We start from the raw sequence: 24,295 nt of genomic DNA, 5'->3' as shown, positions 1-24,295 counted from the left end.
ACAGGAGCCAGAACTTCCTGATGCCAGGGGCCCCTGGGAAGAAATCTCTCCAAGACATTCCCCGGCCCATGTCCTCTCTCTCTCTCTCGGAGGCTCCCAGGATTCCAGCTCATAAACTAGCTGAGAAGCTCGTAGCGGTCATTTGGGATCCCTTCATACCAATGCCTCCAAGTCAGCTTAGCCCATGGTGGGTTGGGATCTAGGCTCCGTCGGTTGGGCTGAAAAGTCCAGGCTCTCCCCCTCCCTGCCACACACCCATCTTCTCCCAGCAGGGCTGGTCCGGATTTTCCTCCCTGCCCTCTCAGAACCTCGTCCTGCAGCCTACCCAGAGAGCAGCACGTGGCAGGCCGGTTCTGGTGGTGGAAACCTCAGTTCCCGGGGCCTCAGTCGCCCCGTGCAGGAAGGAAGCTGGGTACCATCTCAGGCCTGGGCACTCTCTAGGAGAGAGGCAGGAAGCAGCAAGGACCCTGATTTCCAGCAGCGAGGATTCTCACCGAAGCTAGGACACCGCGGGGTGAGTGGTGTGTTGACCACAGCGTTCACACCGGGTGGGGGAGGAGGACGGAAGTTAGGGACAGCCTCCCCTGCAACCCAGCCAGGGCTCTCTGAAGAAGGGTGTAGGTGAGGGACAGGTCTCAGACCTGGTTTATGTGAGGGACAGAGAAGGAAGGAGCCTGCCGTGGTTCTCATGTGGACTAGGAATGCACCCGCACTCCCAGACCCACGGCCCCAGACCTTGGCAGAACCCCAAAACCTGGGTGTCATAAGGATACACAGCACCTCCCTCATTTTGTCTCCCCCTCGCCCCTAAATGGCCAGGCCTTGCCCTCAAGGAGGGCTTTGAAATCACTGTACTCCCTTTCCCCCACTCCTGGGCCCTGGGGGGCACCCGTCCTCGACTTGAACAAGATCTTCCAGTCTCTCGACACTCAAACCCCCACATGCTACAGGCCCAGCTCGCGGCCTGCTGTGGCTCTTATCCAGGTTTCTGCCTTCTCAAAATTCATTTTGCAAATGATTAGGGAGGAGGCTCTCAGTGAAACGGAATACCAGGGGTCCAAAGGTCGCAAGCCAGGTCTCTGCATGGAGGAAACCCCCAAGTGGGCTCATCACCACAAAGTCCCCTGCCCCTGCTGGGAGTCAGGTCCCCAGATAAGCCCGCCCTAAACACATTAGTTGGTGTGAGTAATAGCTCACGGCAAATAGATGATCAGAGGAAAGTCATAAAAATGGCTTATGGGCTAGACAGCTAGTACAGGGGACTTGCCTTGAGGTCCCCAGTGCCACACAGGATCACCCAAGTCCCCCAGGTGTGATCCTTGAGTACAGAGTCAGGAATAAGGCCTAAGCATGGCAGGGTGTGGCCGACCCTCTCCCCTGAAAGGTATGTATATATCCAACTAATATCTCTCATACAATTCTGCATGTAACTTTGGTGGGCCTCCTAAGCAGGAAGAAAGAAGGAGGAGAGGAGGAGGAGGAAGAAGAAAGAAGAAAGGAAGGAAGAAGAAAAGAAGGAGGAAGAGGAGGAGGGGGAGGAGGAGGAGGAAGAGGAAGAAGAGGAAGAAGAAGAAGAAGAAGAAGAAGAAGAAGAAGAAGAAGAAGAAGAAGAAGAAGAAGAAGAAGAAGAAGAAGAAGAAGAAGAAGAAGAAGAAGAAGAAGAAGAAGAAGAAGAAGAAGAAGAAGAAGAAGAAGAAGAAGAAGAAGAAGAAGAAGAAGAAGAAGAAGAAGAAGAAGAAGAAGAAGAAGAAGAAGAAGAAGAAGAAGAAGAAGAAGAAGAAGAAGAAACAATTTTACTGACATTAAGAGACATAAATGTCTCTCCTCTCCCTCCCCTCCCTGTAAACTTACACCCACCTGGCCCCAAAAGGTGGCTTCTCTTATCAGTTCTAGGGAAATTCTCACAGGCTTGCCATAAAATCAGAAAAATGAAAAGTTCCCTGGCATTTTCTACATAAAAGTGTCTCATTTGAGATTATGTCTTTGCCACTTTTTAAAAAAGTATTAAAATGTTCTCTTTAAAGGTGATGACAGGGGCTGGAGCAATAGCACAGCGGGTAGGGCGTTTGCCTTGCACGCGGCCGACCCGGGTTCAATTCCCAGCATCCCATATGGTCCCCTGAGCACCGCCAGGAGTAATTCCTGAGTGCAGAGCCAGGAGTAACCCCTGAGCATCGCCAGGTGTGACCCAAAAAGAAAAAAAAAAAAGGTGATGACAAATGGTAGTTTGTATTTGTAGCAACCACACTGGGCAGAAAGGAACAACTGGCATCCATACATCTGTTCATAGGATGCTCTGGCCTAGCTCCCCCGGGGCTGCATGAAACCCAGGGGCCTGCCACTGGCTGAGAAGACGCAAGCGACAACAGCCACAACCTTTGTCACAGGGCGAGCAAAGCAAACCATTCCTATGCCAATTGAGCACAGATTTCATAACTGGAAGGCTGGGAGTGCTGCATATCGGGGAGTTTATAGACAGGACTCTGGGGGCGGAGGGGGAGAGGAGAGGAGGACCCGGAAGTCCAGGCATTTTGTTCCACACTGTCCAGAAGCCCAAGTGCTCTGTCCCCCAGAGCCCTGCCCTCCCGTGCAGCTCAGGGGCAGAGGTCACACCTGATGGGGCGACATGAACAGCCACAGTGGTGGACCGGAGGGCTGGGTCATCACTCATGATGCCACCATGTCCACTATTGGTCTTCTTTATTTTTTTTTTGTTTGTTTGTTTTTTGCTTTTTGGGTCCCACCCAGCAATGCACAGGGGTTACTCCTGGCTCTGCACTCAGGAATTACCCCTGGCGGTGCTCAGGGGACCATATGGGATGCTGGGAATCAAACCCGGGTCGGCAGCGTGGAAGGCAAAAGCCCTACCCGCTGTGCTATCGCTCCAGCCCCGCTGGTCTTCTTGAGACAGGACTTCCCCATGGGCCCTGGCACCCCCCACCGCCAGAAGGCACCGCGGGCTCCAAGTTCCCTGACCTCGGCCATTCACAACTGGAGCTTCTCAACCTGGTCTTTCCCTTGCACTCTGCCTGGCACCTCCTTCCTCTCGGAGGACTGGGCCTGTGGAAAGTTTCGGCTTGGGGAGTTCAGCTCCGTGGGGTTAGCAGGATGCCAAGAAGAAAACTCCTGAAACGGCTTTGAAAGTAAGAAACAGATGGCGCCGTGCCCCCTTCTACCTTCTCTCAGTTCCAGACACCGTGGAGCAGTTTTGCTCAGATTTTCCACACAAAACCCCTACCCTTTGGGAGGAGACCAGAGCTGTATAGGCGAGCCTGGAGAAGGTTCTGGAAACAGCTCCCATGGTCCAAGCCACCCCAGGCACCTACTAGTGCCTCCGTGGTAGAAGGTGGGAGGGCCCAGAGGTGTGACTATGGGGGGGGGGGTCCTTGCATCAGCCTCCACCATGGTTCTCAGCCACTGACTGGACACGATTCCAGCCGCAAAGAGCTGGTATCTGGGAGAGTGCGAGTGTTCAAGACAGCCTCTCGCGGGGGGCCTGAGCTAGGATGGCGAATTAGAGTGAAACAGACTGAATTTAACGAACACTTGAAAGCATCCGATCCGCTCCCAGGCCAGAGTGAGGGTACGACGGGGAGGCCGCATGCCTTGCGCTCCCCTGACTCAGGTTCGATCCACATACGGTCCCCTCAGGCACCTCCAGGAGTGGTCCCTGAGCACAGAGCCAGGAGTCATCCCTGAGCATCACCAGGGGTGGCCCCAAAGCAAAACCAAAAAAAATCCTCTCCCAATTGACACGGGCCACATGTGGCCTCTGCTGCCATGTTGAACAGCAAGATCCAGAACATCTCTGTCGTCAGAGAAACTTCTATTTCACAACCTTTGGAAACTTTTTGGTAAAAAACATGACAGGGGTTGGGGTTGTAGTTCAGAGAGGGGCCAGGGCACAGCACATGTTTTGCATGTATGAGCTCCTGGATTTCATCCCCCAGCCTCACACACACACACACAATTTTTTTTTTTAAATACAGGGGCATTGGTAGAGGGTAGGGGACATTGGCGAAGGAATCAGTATCGGAACAATATATGCCTGAAACGCAATCACAAATATCTTTGTATCTTTGTAATTCACGGCAATTCAATTTAAAACAAACCAATTAAAATAAATAAGCATGTGATCCACTCCGAGTTATTCAAAAGAAAACAAACAAAGCCAGGCAAGTCCCCGAAACTGAAGCCAGGTTGCTTGTAAACTTGGCCACAACTCCTGCCCCCAGGGAAAGGTCTCAACAGTGAAGACCTGAGTAGACAGATGGCCACAGGGTCCCTTCCCCTGATGCACCCAGCCCAGTATGCATTTCATCATCAGCCCTTTCTCTGGATCCCAGAGCCCCCTACTCCCTTCATCTGTTCCTATTTGATAAGACACTAGTTTTAGAGGGAGCCCTTCAAGCCTGCCCCCTCCTCCTTCAAGTGTACCCCTTCTTTCCTGGGAGATGAGCCTTGGGTCCAGATCAGACTTCGGGCCCAACTCCCCAACACCCGAAGTTCTGCTCTGCCAGGTCAGGTTAAACTACCTTCTTTCCTCAGCCTGGGCCAGTGGCGCAGGGCCCTGCCAACCAGCACCTGGTCCCCTTTTGAATTTTGAGGGGGAGGGGGGCTTAAGATCACATCCAGGGGGCTGGAGTGATAGCACAGCGGGTAGGGCATTTGCCTTGCATGCGGCCAACCCGGGTTCAAATCCCAACATCCCATATGGTCCCCCAGGAGTAATTCCTGAGTACAGAGCCAGGAGTAACCCCTGTGCATCGCCGGGTATGACCCAAAAAGCCAAAAAAAAAAAAAAAATCACATCCAGGTGTGCTCCGGGCTTACTCCTGGCTCTGTGCTCAGGAATCACTCCTAGCAGTGCTCGGGAACCATAGGAGGTGTCAGGGACCAAGCCTGGGTCGGCTGTGTGCAAAGTGAGTGCTTTAATTCTTGTACTTTCTCTCTGGTGCCCAGCATCCCCTTCGGAGACAGAGCCCAGTCGCCTTCCACACTGAGGCCTCTGCCCACGGGCCGGTGCCTGCCCCCCTCACCGCTGACCTCAGTCCTTCCCAGGGCAGCCCACCTTGGCTCTCTCCTGCTGGTCTCTGAATTTTCTCACTGTGGGGGTTCTTCCTGTGGCCTAAGCTAGTTCTGCACAGGCTTGGTCATCGGTTTTCACACAGAGGGGGCCCCAATGTCAGGGACCCCCAAGGCCAAGGAAGTCCCAGTGTGCCCCGGACACCCCGGGTGTCCAAGAATGTGCGCTGGACACCTCGCCTCTCCATGCACGCTCTGCCCAGTGGCCTTCCCAGGGTAGGAGAAGTCAGGGCCTCAGGCTGACCGCAGCTGAGCCCAGACCACAGCTCGGGGGTGGCTGGAAACTGGACAGGGGCTCAGGGGCCGGCGAAGCGCCCAGCTCCAAAATAGCAGTTGTGTTCGCATAAAAGCCTCTAATGAGAGAAAGATGCAGTTCTTGGCCCCTCGAGCAGCTCCGCAGACGCTGTCTGGCAGGCCAAGGGGCCTCTACTGTTTGGCGGCCGGAGGGGAGGAAGGGGAGGTGTGAGTCAGACCCTGGCCCCAGCCCCTCAGCTCGGACCGCCCTGCTAATCGCATTAACAAATGCCGCAATGTTGGGCCCGTCTGGGGCTGGGGGCCGGGGCTGGGGCAGAGAGACTGCGAGGCATGAGGGAGGATATCACTGGACGGGCTGGGGTTTGCCCCTATCTCCTGCATCAAGCAGAAGACACACACACACACACACACACACACACACACACACACACGTGTATACTCACACACACACGGGCACATGCACATACTCACATGCACATGGGCACATCCACACAAACTTGCACAGACATGCACACACGTGCACATGTATACTCACATTCACACAGGCACATGTATGCACACTCACACATGCACATGCATACTCACACACAGGCACATGTACACACATGCGCATACGTATTCACACTCACACAGGCACGTGTACACACACTCACACATGCACACACATGCACATGCATACTCACACTCACACAGGCACATGTACACACACCCACACACATGCACACACATACGCATACACATAGGCACTTGAATGCACACTCACATGAACATACACAGGCACGTGGACACACATACACACATGCACATACACATACATGCACACTCAAACATGCACATACACATGCACACATTCACATGGGCACATGGACACATGCATGCATACTCACACACATACAGATGCATGCACAAACATGCATGCACACTCACACATGACATGCATACACACATGTACACACGCACATGCACACAAACATACCTCACCTCATCTCACAGTCTGGGACCTGGCTGGGAGCCTTAGAGGCCGCAGTACCAGATGTTCCCCTGGAGACAGTGAAAGGGCATGATGTCCCGCAGCCCACTGGCTCCATAACCAGCCCCCCAAACGTCATGAGGGAAGGGTCATATTTGCACTCACAGTCCAGCCAAGGTCAAGGTAGAAACACAGAGGAGAGAGGCCAGTGGTCGGCCTGAATTCCGGCTACAGGGCCTTGGGCCAATCTCTTTCCCTCTTTGAGCCTCAGTGTCCCCCCCCCCCCCGTCCCCCCCACCCGCCACATGACCGTGCCCTCGACATGGACACTGTGCCCAGGACAATGAGCCAAGCTGGGCACGCTCTGTCCTTTTTTCCTCCTGGAGCTTTTCAGTGCAAGAGACTGTCACAAAGCAAGCAGACAAATAGGGACACCCGACACCAGGGCGTGGGTGACAGAGGACACGTGGGCTGAGGTCCAGAGCGAATGCCATCGGGGTGGGAGCCCCGAGGAGGAAGCGGGGAGCTCGGCCGATGCAAGAGACGGCCTGGAAGTGGCTCATTCCAGACCCCTGGCTGGGATCAGGGTGCAGGGGCTGAGAGACGAGGCTGGGGCCCCCCAGCTGGGTATGGCAGTGAGCTGGAGTGCGGGCGGTGGTGTGCGAGCCCCCCCCCCCCGGGCTGAGCTGGGCATTATGCTGGCAGGAGGCCAGGGTTCGGGGCCCTGTCCCTGAGTTCTTCACCCAGACCAGCTTGCTTGCTCCCTAGGCGAGAGGTACGACAGGAGAAGCGAATGGTCTCCTGAGATACACACATCCACAAGGCAAACACGCAGGGCATGGGGATGGTTCATACAGAAAGCCCCGGCGAGGGGAGGGTGTCCCCAGGGGCCCCCAGGAGTCCGACTTGAGCAGTCAGGTAGCCGGGGGTGCCCGGGGAACAGCGTGGGCGAGACTGGCAGGCGAGACGGCTCAGAGGGAGTGACATCCAGACCTCGTTTGGGACAGGCTGGGACTGCCAGGTCTGGGAGGCCTCGAGAGCCGAAGCGGTGCAGGCAGGCGGCGAGCTGAGGCTGGAGGTCGGCCCGAGGCTGGCTGAAGACAGATCTCCCCGTCTGGGCGGTGTCCGCGCCGCTGATGTTTACACGCGAGGGAATGCATTAGATCACTCCAGAAGGGGCGTCGCAAAGACGGGGGCGGGGGGTGGGTGGGAGGGAGAGGGCTCGGGACCCAGTCCTGGGAAACCCAACAGGGGGGTGCTGGGAGAAAGGGCCAGAGGGACATGGGAAGGACCAGGGCAGACCAGGCACAGGCCACTGGCAGGGTGAAAGGGGTTCGGGGGTTTAGCTGGCCCCAGGCCCAGAGCAACCCCTACAGCCGCTGCTGTCAAGGCCCAGGGTCTGTGGGGCTCAGTCGAGGGGGACAACTCACCCTCATTATGGCCCCAGGGCCCCCCTGGGGGCAAGTTCTGGGATAGCCCAACATAATGATGGTGAGTGGGAAAGAAGGAGCCAGGAGCTGGGAGAGGAGAAGGAAATAACCAGGAACCAGGTGGCTGAAGGACACCGGGGCACACATGTAGAGGGGGCCACGCCGGGCTGTCATGAGGGGGCAGTGGCAGCCTCTGGAGCTAAGGCTCAGAGCATCCTAAACACTCAGTGCAGCAGAGGCCTGGGGTGCCCACCTGCGCCCCTGAAGCTGCATGACTACTGCCCGGGGCCCTGCCCAGTGCCCTCTCTGCCAGGGCTGTCTCCTGGCGCTTCTCCTCAGAGCCCTGCAGTCCTGGCACCGTCCAGGTCTGGCCTGGCCTTGTCCCTAACATGCGTCCGACACTTACCACGAGGAAAGTGCTCGCTTCTTTATACACATCTTTTTTGGGGGAGGGCAGGGTTTGTGAGAGGCCATACCCAGCAACGCTTGGAGATGCCCCCCCGACTCTAGGCTGCAGGGTCACTCCCAGGTGTGTTCCCCAGGGGTGGGGCTGGAGTCGACTGCGTGCAAAGCAAGTGCCTCACACCCGGTGCTGCCTCTCCAGCACCCTCGCATGCATCTCTATATTTAGAAATGCACCTGGACGGTTTCCAAGCCCCTGGGTCAAGTGGGGAAACTGAGGCTAAGAGAGGTACGAAAGTCAAACAGCAGCAAGCCTTGGGTGTAAGGACATGGGGCAGACGGCTGTGAACCGGGGGGGTCTGGCTCCAGAGCTGGGCTCGTACCTGGTCAATCTCCTCCTTTGGCTCAGCGACATGGCACGGTGGGGATGTAGGGAGTGGGAATACGAGGGGCGGGGGCGGGGGGGCACAGTGCAGGAAAGTGCTTTATGCAAAATCAAGGCGGCCCCCCCAAATAAGGACAGTGGAGGGGCTGGAGCCCTGCCCTGCAGAGCGGAGGGCGCTGCCCTGTGGGTGCCCCGAGAGAGCCAGCCCCCTCTTGAAACACCGGGAGGTGTTCTGGAAGGGCTGGTCCCCAGTGCACACAGGCCTCGGGGCCCCGGGCTGGGGGCCCGCAAACCACCACCGTTGCTGCCCAAAAGATCAGGGCCAGGGGCTGGAGTGATAGCACAGTAGGTAGGGCATTTGCCTTGCACGTGGCCGACCCGGGTTCGATTCCCAGCACCCCATATGGTCCCCTGAGCACCGCCAGGGGTGATTCCTAAGTGCATGAGCCAGGAGTAACCCCTGTGCATCGCCGGGTGTGACCCAAAAAGCAAAAAAAAAAAAAAAAAAAAAGATCAGGGCCAGGCACGCATGGGGTGCATGGAGCACGCCAGCCCTCCAGGGGGACAGTCGCTCCCCAACCCCTCGTGTGATGCACAGGCAGGGTCCAATGCTCGCCCCATGACCCAGACGAAGCTGAGTCCCAAAGCACTCAAGCCGCTTGGGCTGCAGCATCAAATCACAGCTCCCCCCCTCCCCCGCCCGAAGATGGGGAAGACGCATCTTCCCCGAAGATGGGGAAGACCCCTGCCTATAGGCGTCCTTGGGTGGCACCAGAGCACTCTCCCCGGGCGTCCTCATAGGGTCCCAGGCAGGGCAAGGACACGTGGGTGAACCTCGATGACAGGAGGAAGGTCAGTCACTTGCCGGAGGCCACAGCTGGGATTCGAACCTGTGACTCCTAGGGTCGGCACCAGAAGCTAAAGCCCGTCACCTTGAGCCTGACTGCTAGGGGTGTGCAGCGGGGATGGGGGGAGAAAGGCAGCCCCAGGCCCCTCGTCGCCCCCTACAGGGACCCCCTTCTGCCCTCCCCTCCCCCAAACAGCCTGGGCCTGCGCATCCAGCTGGACTTCCGAGAGAGTCAGAGAATGTTCCCGTCCTGCTCCACGGGGGCTCCGGGAATGCATGTGTCAGGGCAGTGCCGGGTGAGCGTGTCTGGGAAGACAGCACAGCCGTCTCAAGGCCCAGACTACGCGCCGGGCCCGGGCACCTGGCCAGCGAGGTGCTCAGCAGTGCAGCATGGGCCTGGCACAGGGGAAAACCGGGGCTAGATCCCTGCCAAGCCAAAAGCAAACACGCCACAGGACCCTGGCACCCCACGCTTCTCCATCTCCCCCCCCAACTGCCCCCCGACTGTCCCCAGGCTGAGCCAGCCAGGCCCCAGTCTGCTGCCTTCACAAACCCCTAAACACGCACAGAGGGACTGGTTTCCGGCGATGGTCAGCCACGAGCACGGTGGTCCCGCAAGGTCCAGCGACTGGACAGGGATGAGGCCGCAGGAGGGGGCCTGGCGAGGTGTTCCAACAACCTGGGGCTGGGGTATGTGCGAGGAGGCGAGGGGGCCCCCGGGGGGACCTGACTTGGACGGCAGGTGGGCCTACAGATACGAGCCTGTGACCAGGGGGCTGATCCGGTCCCCGCTCCTGGCAGTGTGTGTGTGTGGGGGGGGGGGGTTGCCGCCCCCTTTCCTGCTGGGGGAGGCGCCCACATGTGTGAAACTGCAGGGCCGAGTCAGGAGAGTTCCCTGGCAGGGCAGCTGCGGCTCCTGCCAGCAGGGCAGCTGTGGGGAAGGAGGGGGAGACAGAGCAGGGGGCCGGCTAGCGGGGTGTGGAGCCAGGCACCCCCACATTCTGCAGCGCTCCCTCTCTGCCCCGCCATCCGGGGCCAAACCCCGTGGCCAAACCCCGTGGCCCACGTGGTTCTCATTAAGCTCATTAACAGCAAAATAGCCACAATTGCAGCACTCTGGGCCGGGGTGGTGGGGGGGTTGAGGGGAGAGGTGCACAGCCCCCCAGTGGGCAGCGGTGCCAAGGGGGAAGGGGGAAGGCTCAGCCCACCGGCTCTTCCTTCCTCCAGGAGAACAGCCAGGCTGCATGCAGGGTCAACGCCCCCCCTCCCCCACGGAGAGCAGCAGGGGAGAGTGGGGAGAGGAAGGGCAGAGGGACGGAGGCCCCCCCACACCTGTCTCCCCCCACCCCACCCCACCCCCCGCCCCGGGCAGAGTGGGAAGGGCGCTGCTATGCCAGGACACGCACGCCTCGGTTCCCCAGAGAGACACTCTGGCTGACACAGTGGCCGTGGGAAACCCCGAGCCTCTGGGGAAACAGACTCTCAAGATGCGGCTCAGGCGCCCTGCTCCTGCCCCGTCTCTGTGCCAGTCTGCGGTTCCCCAGCCCTGAGTTCCCTCCCCCAAGGTCCCGTTGCTCACAGTGACCCCACCACAGCAGCATCTGCACTTGAACAAGACCCCCGAGGACTTGGGGGTGCACGCCACTATGGGAGGCTCCCCCTGCAGTGCTCCGGTGGGGCGACCCCCACTCTGCTCAGCGGGCCCAGCGGGGCTTGAATCACCTACGTTGCTTCGTCCCCCACCCTGGCTTCTAGCTCCAGGCGCCCCCCTCGCCAGCCTCTCTCCAGAGAGGGGTCACCCTGCTCGGCAAGAGAAGCGCCAGGGACGAGTGACCCTCCCCAAGTCCAGCCCTTTTCCTTTGCTCTCTGGGATGCATTTCGGTGCCTTTCCTGAGACCCCAATAGGCAGAGACCCAGCATCCCTCCTCGGGGATCCCCATCTCGGCAGCTCGCGGGGGAGTGGGGGTGGTCCAGGAGTACCAAGACGAAGGCCTCCGTCACGGCTGGGGACCCAGAGGGTTGGCCGGACACCTCACTGCACAGAGCCACTGGCGGAGTCTGGGGACAGGAAGGAAATTGGGGCCCAACAGACAGCAAAGGCGGCCCTAGGCGGGACAGGGGTTGGCCCAAGACCTGTGGGGCTGGAGAGGCCCAGGAGGGGCTCCCCAATGCCCCCATCTCTATTACCAGCTGGGCTCCGAAGTTCAGAAGGCCCAGCCACAGGTGGTGGGAGAGAACAAAGCCCCCCACCCCCAGATGAGAGATGGGGTGCGGGAGCCAGGCCCCTCACACATACGTGTGCCTGGGACTACTGGCGAGGGGGTGTCCTGGGGAGGCACGGCCTTGGGTTCGGGGGTCTCCGCATACCGGGGGAGGGGGCGGAAGGGGGCACTCACGTTTGATGCAGTGGTTGGTGCTGTTCGCTGTGGTCCAGCCCGGGCAGCACTGTCCCCCGCACACGTTCCTCCTGCAGGGCACCGACAGATCAGCTCAGAGGGTCCAACTCACGGAGACCCAGGGTGCCCCCCTCGGCCCCCAGAGCCTGGCAGAACCCCCAGACACGCAGACGATCCTGTGGATCTAAGCTGGAATCTGAGGGGGGGCATCTCTGCATGCCGTGGAGGGACCCCCTCATTCTCTGCACACAGAGCTGGGGACCTGCCCGTGCCGACGGGTGAGGAGAGAGGGCAGTGGGTGGGGGCAGCCCTCAGACAGGGTGCCCTCCCCTGGTGGCCACGACAGGGCCTTGAGGCCATGAGTATGACCCGGAACAAAGTTCAGAGGGCCCCTGGCTGCCCGCACCCTAAGGACATGCCATCGCGACTCCCCCAGATGAACACGGGTGTCCTGGCCCAGCACATGCTGGTCCCCAGGAGGAGCTGAGAGACACACAGAGCTGCCTCACCGTGTCACTCGCCCACAGAGGGATTGGCCCGGCTCTGTGACCCCAGGGACCTCCAAGTACCAAACCATCAGGCCCACAGCACGGGGCAGGCACAGCGGGGTCTGGCCCAAATTTGAAAGAGGTGGGGATGCAGGTAGGAGGCCCAGGTTCAACCCGCAGCGCCATATCGTCCCCTGGACACTAGCAGGAGTGACCCCTGACCACCCCGGGCATGGCTCCCCAGAACAAAATGAGCATGCAAACTGGACTATGCACTGGGTGAGAGCAGCAAGGGTCAGCACTCAAGAGGGTTCATCTCTGTGGGGGCGGAGCTTTCCCTGGGCAAGCGCAGGGCCGCTATGGAGGGGGGCCCATGCCCCTCGCTTCCCCTGGGCACTGCCACAGCGCCCACCCATGAGACTGGCCCATCATGAGCACAGAGGCACCCATCTGAACTGGGCTCTCAGGCGAGGCTGGTGTCCCTCACTTGCCTGACACCCAGCCCAAAGCTGTGAGTGTCTAAGTGCCATAGGGGGCCCCTCCTGGAGACTTCTGGGCATCCCCTGCCTCCCTGGCACAGGCTGTGTCATTCGAGACTGTCTTCTGGGTCAAAGGAGATAGTACAGGGAGTAGGGCTCTTGCTCTGCATGCAGCTGACCCTGGTTCAACCCCTAGCACGGCACTGCCAGGAGTCATCCCTTAAGCACAGAGACAGGAGGAAGTCCTGAGCACTGTAGCACTGTCATCCCATTGCTCATCGATTTGCTCAAGCGGGCACCAGTAACATCTCCATTGTGAGACTTGTTGTTACTGGTTCTGGCAAATCGAATACGCCACGGGTAGCTTGCCAGGCTTTGCCGTGCAGGCTGGATACTCTCGGTAGCTTGCCAGGCTCTCCGTGAGGGGCGGAGGACTCGAACCCGGGTCAGCCACACGCAAGGCAAACACCCTACCCGCTGTGCTATCGCTCCTGCCTGCAATGTGCTCCAAAAACCCCAAAGGAAAAGAAAGTATTTTCCAATCCTTTGAGACTGGAGGAGTGGGGTGCAGGGCATGGAACCGGGCAAAGGTTAGAGCCAGGGGCTTCCACGCAGCCTCTGTGGCCAGCACGAGGAGCGTCTGGGGCATCTTAGACGTTTGAGCGGACCCCCACATCTGTGTGCCTTAAGCAGCCCCATAAAACATGCAGAATAAATCCCTGCAGCTTGTGAGAGCTGCCCCTTCGACCCCACTGCCTCCCAGGATGTCCCGTTGGCCCGGGGTTATGCCACGGTGGCACCCAGAAGCCTCTATGGACCAGTGCCTTCAGCAGCTACTGGACTCCGAAATCCTGCCTCCCGCGAGGATCCTGGTCTTCTGGTTCTGGGGTACAGGTTCCTCTACCGGGTTCCTGGGAGTTTCCTGGAAGGGGTTAGTGTCCTTCCCACCCTCAGGGCGGTGAGCAGACTGGGGAGGGCTGGGCGAGGAAGCAGGGGTGTCTTCGGGGCCACAGCCAGGCGGGTCCAGCCTACCCAGGCGGTCCCTTAAGGCCATCACAGTCCCTGGAAGGGCTGGCCAGAATCAAAGGCTGCCAGGTTGGCAGTGGGACCGCTCTCTGGGGATGGTGGGCAGGGGGTCAGATACCCAGCAGGGAGCTTGGACGACCCTTTCTCGTCGGGACTGGTCCGGGCCACAGGCCCAGGGAGTGGTCACGGAGAGAAACCTGGCCGGCTTGAGAGCAGCTGACCTGACTGGTGGGGGCACACATCCGAGGTTCTGAGACTCGGTTGAACCCAGGGACCCCTCTCAGCGAAGGGATCCCCCCCGGATCCAGCACCATTTAGCTGACAGGCAGGAACGGGTGCTGTCCGTCCAGTCCTTTGTGAGAAGCCGCCCGTGGGTAAGCATGCCCCTTGCTCATCTCTGAGACTGTCCACAGTCAGCACTGGGCTCTTCCAAGGATGTGAGGCTGGCCAGTGCCCAGCTGCGCCATTTATGGTCACATTTGGAAGCCTCCGAGTAAGCCGCTCTGCCTAGAAAGCCTCCCTTCCCTCTCCTCTGCCAGCTGAAATCCTTCGCATACTCCGACACTCCCAGATGCAATGTCCCCTCCTGGGGGTAAAGTCACCCCAGACATCTCTTCCCCCGGACCGGCGGCCGCTGCCATCATTCAAGGCTGATTGTCTGGGCGGGGAGGCAGCATTTGTCTCCTCCTTGGGGTCTCGAGGGTCCTTGCTGATTCCTCTTTGTACCTCGAGGGTCAACACAGTAACCCCGCCCCCCCCTCCCCCACCACACGCACAGTCCACATTCAAATTCCTCTTTGTGGGCTTTTTGCCTAAATTTAGGAAGAGAGCCCTAGGGTGGGAAAGGGGCTTCGATTGCCCCTTCCGAACACTTGACAATGCTGCGTCACCGTGGGGAGTGATTCCCTTTCCTGTGACCTTCTAACCCTGTTAGTCATGGGAAATAGTGTCTGAGGTTGTGCCTCCCCCTGTTCAACAGAACCCCCGTTCAGAACGCCCCCTATTCACAGAACACACCACCGCTTGGCTTCCTGAGACAAAGATGCAGAATTTGAGAACATTTTGTTTTCATTGTTGTTTTCCTACACCTACCTTCTCTTCATTCAAGTGGAACTATTTTTCTTCTTTTTAAAACTAATTCTAACTGGGGCTGGAGCGATAGCACAGCGAGTAGGGTGTTTGCCTTGCACGTGGGCAACCCGGGTTCGATTCCCAGCATCCCATATGGTCCCCCAAGCACCGCCAGGAGTGATTCCTGAGCGCATGAGCCAGGAGTAACCCCTGTGCAACGCTGGGTGTGACCCAAAAAGAAAAAAATTAATTAATTAATTAAACTAATTCTAATTCTATTTAGTTACTCTTTTTAAAAAAAATTTGCAATTGGGCCGGAGCAATAGCACAGCGGGTAGGGCGTTTGCCTTGCACGCGGCCGACCTGGGTTCGATCCCCGGCATCCCATATGGTCCCCCAAGCACCGCCAGGAGTAATTCCTGAGTGAAAAGCCAGGAGTAACCCCTGTGCATCGCTGGGTGTGACCCAAAAAGCAAAAAAATAAATAAATAAAATTTGCAGCCACTACCTTTCTAAAAAAAAAAAATTGGGCCACACTTTAAAAAAAAAATGGGGTTAGTGCTCCCAAAAAAAATGGGAGTTAGGGATTGCTCCTGGCAGGCTCCAGTGACTATTCAGGGTCGTGGGATCAGGTCAACCACAAACAAAGGCAAAGTCCCACCCACTGTACTATCTGCCCAACATGACACTGTTTCTTGGTGGGTTTTTTTTTTTCTTTTCATTTTCAAGCTGGAGCGATAGCACAGCGGTAGGGCATTCGCCTTTCACGCAGCCTACCCGTGTTCAATTCCTCCGCCCCTCTCGGAGAGCCCGACAAGCTACCGAGAGTATCACGCCCGCCCGGCAGAGCCTGGCAAGCTACCCGTGCGTATTGGATATGCCAAAAACAGTAACAATAAATCTCTCAATGTTACTGGTGCCCGCTCGAACAAATCAATGAGCAACGGGATGACAGTGACAGTGTTGCATTTTTGGGGGGAGAGTAGGGGTACATACTCAGCCATGAGGAGTTACTCCTGGCTCTGAATTCCAGGATGAGCTCTGGATGGGTTCCGGGGCCCGGATGCAAGGCTAGGGATCAACCCTGGGTTGGCCATGTGCAAGGCAAATGCCCTCCCCACTATCATTCCAACCCAAGGATTTTTTTCTTTCGTTTTGTTTTGGGCCATATCTGGCAGTCCTCAGGGTTTACTCTGACTCTGTGCTCAGGGATCACTCCTGGCAGGCTCCAGGGACCAAAGGGGGTGCCAGGGATTAAACATGGGTCAGCCACAGGCAAGGCAAGCTCCCCACACATCATAATATCCCCTTAGCCTCAAGTGATGCTATTTTCAACACTTGATTTTGATATAAAGTTTTCTTGGAAAAAAGAAAATGCAGAAAAATAAGTCCAGCAACATGGGTAATAATAAAAAAATTTAAAAAACGTAGCTCAGAGAAATGTCCAAAAAGAGGATGGGTAAATAAACTGCCATATATTCGGACAATAGCATAATATACAACTGTTAATATATGATTAAACCTGAGCTAGTTGAATTAATGTGACTAAATCTCAGAAATCTATTGAGAAGGAAAAACTGTATTTAATCTAATGAAGAAGGTAGAGAGGAAGCAGGTTGGGGTCCCATCTGGTATCACTTATTCACTAAGATGCTCCATGGCAATATTGTTTCTCTTGTGGATACATGCATCTGTAATAATGGCATAAAAACAAATCAAAATCAGAAGTAAACTCAGGGCGATGGTTAACTCTGAAGACCAGGAGGCAAATTTTTAGAGAAATTTCAACCAAAAAGTCAGAAGCAGGCCAGGGAGCTAGTGCAAATGGTAGAACCCAGGCCCTTGGTTCAATCCCTGGCCTGTCACTGCCAGACTGTGTTCCTGTGACCCCCAGTGTAACCATGAAGCCCACTCCACTGAACTTAGCATCACAGGAGATGACCCCTAATTTAAAAAATTTTTTTAAAAAAAGGAAGCAAAATAGACTGAAATATTCAGGTTTGATAAAGCTAGGTTCTAAGTTATATGACTTTTTTGGTTGTTGTTGTTTTGGGGTCACATCTGGCAATACTCAGGGGTTACTCCTGGCTCTGTACTCAGGAATTTCTCCTGGCAGTGCTCAGGGGACCATATGGGATGCCAGGATTGAATCTGGCCCCAAGATATATTATTAATAATATCTTATATATGTACACAATTTGCTAACGTGAAGAAGTTCAAATAGATCAAACACTGGGTCAGAGAAATAGTTTCAATTCCTGATACCTTATATGGTCGCTCAAGCTTTACTAGGAATGACCCCTTGAGCACAGAGCCAGGAGTAATCTCCGAACACTGCCATGTGTGGCAAAAAATATATACCAAGCGCAGAATTTTATTGTTTTAACTGTATATGGACTTAAAGAAAATAATAAAGCAAGAGGGAAAATATTCTGAAAGTGGTATGCGATGAGGCAAGTTCAAGAAATACCGAATACAGGAAAATAATGGCTTTTAAAATCCTTGTAAGCACTGCAGGGTGTGGCGCAGCAAAGCCTGCATATGTGAGGTCCTGGGTTTCCTTCCCAACACCTCATGGCTTCCTCGAGTACCATCAGAAATAGCCCTGGGTTCACGAGCACGGCGTGGTATGCCTCCAAAAAAATAACTTTAAATTAAAAAAAAATAGAAGTTCCCTTCAAACTGTCATTTTCTAGTTCTGTGCCTGGCACATGTTTAAAATACCCATCACGTGCAATAGATCCCCACGGCACAACTTCCCCAGGACCCAGCTGGTACTTCTTGACCCGAGCAGTGCCTGATGCAAACATTTGAAGGAATGAAATTCCTAGTGCCACGATTCTAAGTTCTACCAGCAGGTGGCACTTGGTCCTTGGCCCTGAGCAGCTCACATGACCCGAGTGGTCCACCTGGCCACAAGCCCTTAGCCCTAATGACCTTGCTTAGAAGAAGCCAGTAGACCAGAAACACTGCCACTCTGTCCGGATCCAGCTGACTCGCAGGGGCAGGCTGAAACCAGTGCCAGGGGAACCCAACTTTAACCAAAGAGAATCTGGAGGCAGTGCCAACCCCAGAACGGGACAGGATGTTCACCTGTGCTTGGCACGGCCCAAGTCTGCACACATCTGCGCCCATCTGCCTGCCTTTCTGTGGGGACAATGTTTCGCTCAGCACCACCTTGGTCCCCAACTTGCAAGGTTCCCAGCCCAGTCCTCACCGTTCCCAACACTGCCTAAATGCCTCCAAGCCCCCACGTGGGGGTAAACTGGAAAGGACCACCAGCAGAAAGCGTCCCCCAAGATCGGTCCCACACGGTGCTCCCAGCCCCCGAAACTTCCTGGGTTACCTTGCATTCGGGCCCAGGCCAGGGACAACAGTGAAAGTCTCTTGATCCTGGACGTCTCTGCACCGTCTCTGTCATGTCCCCGCTGCTTCCCTGCCCCCTGCCCACGGAGCCCCAAGGGGCTTCAGCCCAACCGAGTGGCCTCCTCTGAGTCGTTCTGCTCCAGGTTTCACACGCACAAAGCTTCCGGTACTAGAAAGCGAGTTCACCGCTTCCTTTCCCAGGATGATTTTAAGTCGTTCAACGGTTCTCCCTCCCAGCACCAGCCTGCGGAGCCCGTCCCCCGGGGCTCGTAAGAAGTAAAGCCCAGACCCACCCGGAAAGGGGCGAACGACACCGGCAGGCGGCCCGGTCCAGTAACTCACTCCGCAGCCGGGGCCCCGGGGGAGGGTGGAAAGCGCAGGGCGGACCGTCCTCGGGGCTGAGAAGCGGGTTGCAAGAGTCAACCCGCTCGTAAGTCAGATCTAGCCAAAAGGGGCTGCCAGCGTCCTTCGAGACCACCAGCACCCATTTCCGGAGATACCTGGAGCCCTTCCACCAGGGCCATCCCGATAAATAACTGGGGAGCCTCCTGAGGGGGACCCCCGGCATGCAACCGGCGCCCCTTTTCCCAGAGAGGGCAAAAAAGGGGCGTGAGGGGGAGCGCTCAGACCTGCAAGGTGCGCGAGACGCGCGGGCACCTCCAGGCACCGACGCACAAGCACCACCCCCCTATTCCCCACTGTGCCGGCGCCCCGAGACAGGCTTCCTGCCCACCGCACCACCACCCTGCCCAGCCCATGCCAACCCGCACGTCCGACGCCCCCTGCCTCCCTGAGCCCCAGTTCGCCCGCGTCCCCCACGCTCCGCAACCCCGAGGCCCCGACAAGCTCCCGCTCCCCGCGCTCCGTGTGCGGTTCCCGCAGGGCTCGGAGCGCGCGGCGGGCGCCTGCCTGGCCCACGCGGACCGCGGAGTCTTCGAAGGCGCGCGGGACGCGGAGCGCCCGCTTGGGAACCAGGGCGCGGGGCGCATTTCCCGCCGCCCGGATGCGGGAGGGACAGATTCCGGCCCCCGCCGCCGCCGCCGCCCCCCAGCCTGGTCTGGGGCTCCCCTCCAGGGCCCGGCGCACCCCAGTACCCCCGACTGCAGCTCCCTCCCCAGCCACCCGCCCCGAGATGCCCAGCCCGGTGCTCACCCCGAGAGCCGCGCTCGCGGCGGGTGCGGGGGCGCGGCCCGGGGCCGCTGTGGGGTCCCGAGGCGCGGGCGGGCCGGGGCGGCGCGGGGCCGCGGTGCGGGCTGCTGCGGGCCCGAGGGTCCCGGGCGGCGCGGCCAGGTCTGCGCAGGTGGCTGCCCTCGGCGCGGGGACGGCGGCGCGCGGGCCGGCCTCCGGGCCTCCGCCTCGCCGGGCCTCCGGGGGCGCCCCCCGGCCGGCTGGACCCGCTCCGCCGCCGGCCGCGAGCCCGGCCCGGGCGCGTCCTGCTCGCGGAACAGGCTGTACACCTTGGCCGCGGCGGCGCGGCTGCCCGTCGGCTCGGAGCCGCGCGCCGGGTCCCGCTGGGCGTGCCCCAGGCCGGCCCGCAGGGCCAGCAAAAGCAGCGGCAGCCAGCGCGCGGGGGTCGGCGGCCGCATGGCGCGTGGGGGGCAGCCGCGGGACCTGCAGGGGGTTGCGCCCCTCGACGTGGAGTCGGACCGCGGGGGGCTCGCCGGGCAGCCCCGCGCCCGCACCGACCGAGCCTCCAGCCGCGCGCGCCGCCGCCGCCGCACCTTCGCCCGGTTCCCCGGCACTGTGGCCTTCGGCAGGGGAAGCGGAGGCTTTTATTGGGGGAACCTCCTCCAGGGCTTCTCTCCCCCCACCCCTCGTCTCTTTTATCCACACCATGCCCCCTCCTCGGAGGGACAGCTCAGCCCCCCTCATTACGGCAGAGGGAGAGAGGAATTCCAGCAACACCCACTTTGGCACCGCGAAGCGAGCGGGCGGCGAGGGGGGTTAACCCGTGAGGAGCTGGGGTTAACCAGGGCTGACCCGAGGCCTGGGAGACAGGGGGGTGGGGATGACGTCTGCCAGGGAGGGGGCGCCTTTGCCCTGCCCCGCGCCAGCTCCCACTGTCGATCTGTCCGATCTGTCCGGGATGTTACCTGCGGTCCCTCACCTCGGAGACGCACCGCCGCCTGGTTGGCCGAGGCTGCAGCCTCGAGGCTCTGAAGGCGGCCACGAGAGGTGCCAAGACACGACAAAGACCCCCACCCTACCCCCAGGACCCGAGCGACAGGCGCCTTAAAACCCTTAGCTTCCCACCCCGGCCACTAGGGGGCGCCCTCCCGGGTGCGGGCGAGCGCGGAGCTGCTGGTCGGCGACTGCCACGGTAGAACGCGGGAGCACGGAGAGGTCGGCTGGGGGGCGCGCGCCCTCTGCTGGTCGGTGTGGCCTTTCCCGCTCCTGGCAGGGACCCGGCCGCCTCTGCTCCTTGATCTTAATCCCTTTCCTGCTGCGTCAGGATGGGTATGGGGGGTGGCGGGGGGGGGGGGGGGGGCGGGGCTCAGGAGGCCACGGCCGGCCCGATCCCTTTTTCCGCAGATGCATGAACTTGGGCGTTCTGGAATCAGGCCACTCAAAGTGTGCTTCAGTGGGGAATGTCATCCGGACCTTCGGCTTCCCGGTTCAGAGGTCCTTTACTGGGACTCCCACACCAGCCCCTCATTCCCTCCAGGGAGTCACCCCCTTTGGGCTTCACCCAGTTTAGGAATTCACCGACCCCTCTCTGAGCTGCTTTGAGCGTGTGTGTACGTGTGCGTGTGCATGTGTGTGTGCGCATCAGCTCGCATCGTCCTGGCTTGACAGGGAGGAGGCAGGGGTGCAAGCATGCCAGTTGCCAGCCCTCTGAGGAACCCCAGCCAACCAGTTGGTCCTTGTCTCGTGGTCCTTCACCCTGATTCACCCTGAGAGCCGAAGGCCTGGTCACCCTGCATTTCTGCAAGCGCAGTTTTTTTTTTTTTTTTGGAGAGGCGCGAGTGGGGAGCAGGTAAGAAGAGTGCCAGTGTCCACCTCCCCATCCTGCCCACTGCTGGGACGGCTCAGCCTAAACCCAAAGGGGGGGCACTAGGGCATCTGTCCTGACCCCAGCTTCAAAGTGCCTCTGCATAGGACGCTCTGGTTCCTCTCAGCCTGCACAGAGTCCTCACGGCCCAGTGCAGGACCATCCTGCCTCTGAAGCACTGTCTCCAAGACTTTCAGAGTTCGCTCTGATTTTTTCTTTTTCCTTTTTTTTTTTTGGTTTGGAGGGGCTACACCCAGGGGCAGTCAGGATGACTTCTGGCTCTGTGCTCAGGGAGTCACTCCTGGTGGTGCAGGGCACGGGGTGGGGATGGGGTGGGCCAGACAGGATTGGTTCTACATGCAAAGCCTGAGGTCAGCCCACTGAACTTTCTCTCCAGAGTGCTGGGTTTTGAGGGGGTTTTGTTTTGTTTTGTTTTGTATTTGTTGGGGGGGCCACACCCAGTGGTGCTCAGGGCTGACTCCTGGCTCTGCGCTCAGGAATTCCTCTTGGTGGGCTCCGGGAACCAGAAGCTGGCTCAGTTCCGTCTGGCCAGCGTTGTTGATTTTCCTGTTTGTTGGTCGGTTTGGTTTGGCGTGGAAGCCACACCCAGCGGTGCTCAGGACTCACTCCTGGCAGGACTCAGGGGACCATATGGGGTGCTGTGGATCCAGGGTTTTGTCTTTTTATAGAACTTACTCCTCATCCCTTCTCTTGGCTTGCTCCCATAGCCCTCTCCCTGACCGGGTACCCCGCCCCCAGCCCCCAGCAGCCCTCCCAGTCCCAAATCATCACTTTCTGACATGAACCCCATTTGCCTTCATGGCGCTAAGGGCTAGCCGGAGTGATCTCAGTTGTTTATTTGTGTAACTAATGCTCCCATTGCTGTCCTGCAGCCCTAAGCGTCAACCCTCGGCTTTCCCTTCCTACCCTGAGCCACCTCTTGAGCAGGGCCCGGGTCTTTCCTTCCCTGTGACTCACAAGAACAGCCTCATTCTGTGGTGGGCAATTTCAATCCCCAAAAGTCTGGTCCTGTCCAATCAAAGCCTCACCCATGACATGCGGCCCCCAGCCAGAGACCCTAGAGGGAAGTGAGTGGGTGTGGCCTGTCTCTGCGCTGGCTCCTGGGGCTCAGGGGACAGACAGGTGCTAAAAGTGATCAAGTCCCATTTGTGTGATGGCCGGGCTGGGCAGGGCAGCCGCTTTCACGGACACCTGTGGGCCCTTGGACACCCGCTGCAGGTCCGTTTCCTCACCCAAGCCTGCTCTAGCAAAGCTCTCTCCGGACATTCCCTACAGACCCCGGGGCCTCCTGCCCCTCGTGGGACCTTCCTGTCTGTGCCCCCCTTTGATGGCTGCTGCTTCCCTGCTTGGAGGAAAAGAAGAGGCCTCTTCCTCCAGCTTGGCTCAGACCCATTCCAATGTCCACTCCCAAAGCAGAGTGTGCTCTCCTCAGAACTTTCTAGATGGGCTTCATGACACTGACGTGTGTGCAGCTCCTAGCTGCTTAGCCAGCATCCGCGAGGGGAGAGTTGTGGGGAGTCAGGCTGGTCTCTTCTGGGAGGCCCCCAATCTCTGTGACACGTCCTCTGGGAGTCCCCTCCGCTAGGAGTACCTTTGGGGGAATCCCCACCCCACCCCGCTCCTGTCCTCCGGCTGGAACTGTGGGGTGAGTTCTGCTGGGGCTTCTCCCTGCTCTGCCTTTAGCTCAGAGTCCAGTGCTCTTTGCACTGTGACAAGGTGGAGTCTCTCTGTCCTCTGTGGCAGCTTCTGCAGACATGCAAAGCCCGTTCCCCAACCGGCAGAACCGCTATTGTCTGGCTTCCCAGCCACAGAGATCACTCAGAAGGAATATCTTATTTTCTGCCTTCCCCGTTCCCGTTTCCCGGCCCAGAGACAGCACGGAGGGAGCTTGGTGACTACCAGCATGCTCACTGAATGACAGGAGCTGCCCTGTTACCTTGAGGCCCTTTTATTTATTGTTGATTTGATTTATTGTGGTTTGGGGGACCCACAGTGGTTCGGGCTTAACACCTGGCTCTGCTCTCAGGGATCACTCCTGCCGCTGCTCCGTGCGCGGGATCATTCCTGTGCGGTGCTGGAGATCGAACCTGCCTTGACTGAATGTAAAGCTCCCTCCCTCCCTGCTGCACTAGGACCCCTTTTCCGAGGGAGACAGTGAATCTCTGGGTGTCATTATGATCCGAGTTCAGGTGCTGGCTGCCGGGGAAGCATCTCGTTGGAGCCCACACCTTGCACTGAGGGACAGGAGCCCTCTAGCTCCCCAGAGACACCTTCTCTCACATCTGGGCTTCCTTCCTCCTTCTACTCCTACCTGGCCAGTTCCTCTCCTCTCGGTCCCTCAGAAACTCACCTCGGATCCCCAGGAGCCTCCCAAGGCCAGGAACCTTGGCGTCATCCTCGTCCCTGAGCTATTTTTTCCTCCTGAGTGTCCAAATCATTAATACGGCTCCGTCTGCACTGTTGGAAGCTGGCCGCCCATTCAGCCTCTTGTGGCGGAGCCTCAGCCAAAACCTGCCTCCAGGCACGCTTCCCTCCCCGCCCCCACTCCTGGGTGAGTCCAAGTGGGCCTTGGAAATCCCCACCCTGTTCTCCCCAGGGGCCCACGGCTAATCTACCCCTCGACTGGCACCTCCTCCTCCCGCTGGCGCCTTCCTCCACCACTCCGCTCCCCATAGCTGCCCGGGCCTGTGGATCAGCCCTTCAGAATCTCCAATTCGCTAAACACTTGAGGCGGGGGGGGGGGGGGGGAGGGGGGGGGGGGGGAAGGGCTGGGGGTTTGTTTTTCTTTTCTCTCTCTCTTTCTATTTTTTTTAAGCTGCCAAAACTTAGGGCGCCTTCTCTCTGGTCTCAGCCCCAGGCTCTGCATGCTGCAGAAATTGGCTCTTTGAACCCAATAAAGGCGGCGTTATGCTTTCCACATGAACATGGGAGGAAACTGAGGCTGGGCCTGGCTCCCAGCTTGCCCGCGATCACAGGCTGATGAGCAGCAGATGCAGGAGGCAGCTGTGGCCGTGTCCCACCTGCACCCCCCAAACTGCTCCACTCCCCACCCCCCCCCGGGGATGTGGCTCGTGTCTCCCAC

General features: G+C 58.5%; 1 protein-coding gene across 1 annotated transcript in view; it reads right to left on the bottom strand.

The window, feature by feature from the left end:
- Positions 1 to 19,921, bottom strand: part of LTBP2 (latent transforming growth factor beta binding protein 2) — a 96,484-nt gene extending 76,563 nt beyond the window's left edge. The window contains exons 1-2 of the mRNA XM_055131041.1: positions 19,353 to 19,921; positions 11,771 to 11,841 (exon numbers count right to left, since the gene is read on the bottom strand). Of these exons, the coding sequence (XP_054987016.1) occupies positions 11,771 to 11,841; positions 19,353 to 19,786 (505 nt within the window). The 5' untranslated portion in view covers positions 19,787 to 19,921. The remainder of the gene's footprint in view (positions 1 to 11,770; positions 11,842 to 19,352) is intronic.
- Between the last annotated feature and the right edge of the window lie 4,374 nt (positions 19,922 to 24,295).

The sequence above is a fragment of the Sorex araneus genome, chromosome 3, assembly GCF_027595985.1.
Source record: "Sorex araneus isolate mSorAra2 chromosome 3, mSorAra2.pri, whole genome shotgun sequence".
Taxonomy (NCBI): domain Eukaryota; kingdom Metazoa; phylum Chordata; class Mammalia; order Eulipotyphla; family Soricidae; genus Sorex; species Sorex araneus.
The sequence above is the reverse complement of the archived record's forward strand: the minus strand, read 5'-3'. Positions and strand labels throughout refer to the sequence as shown.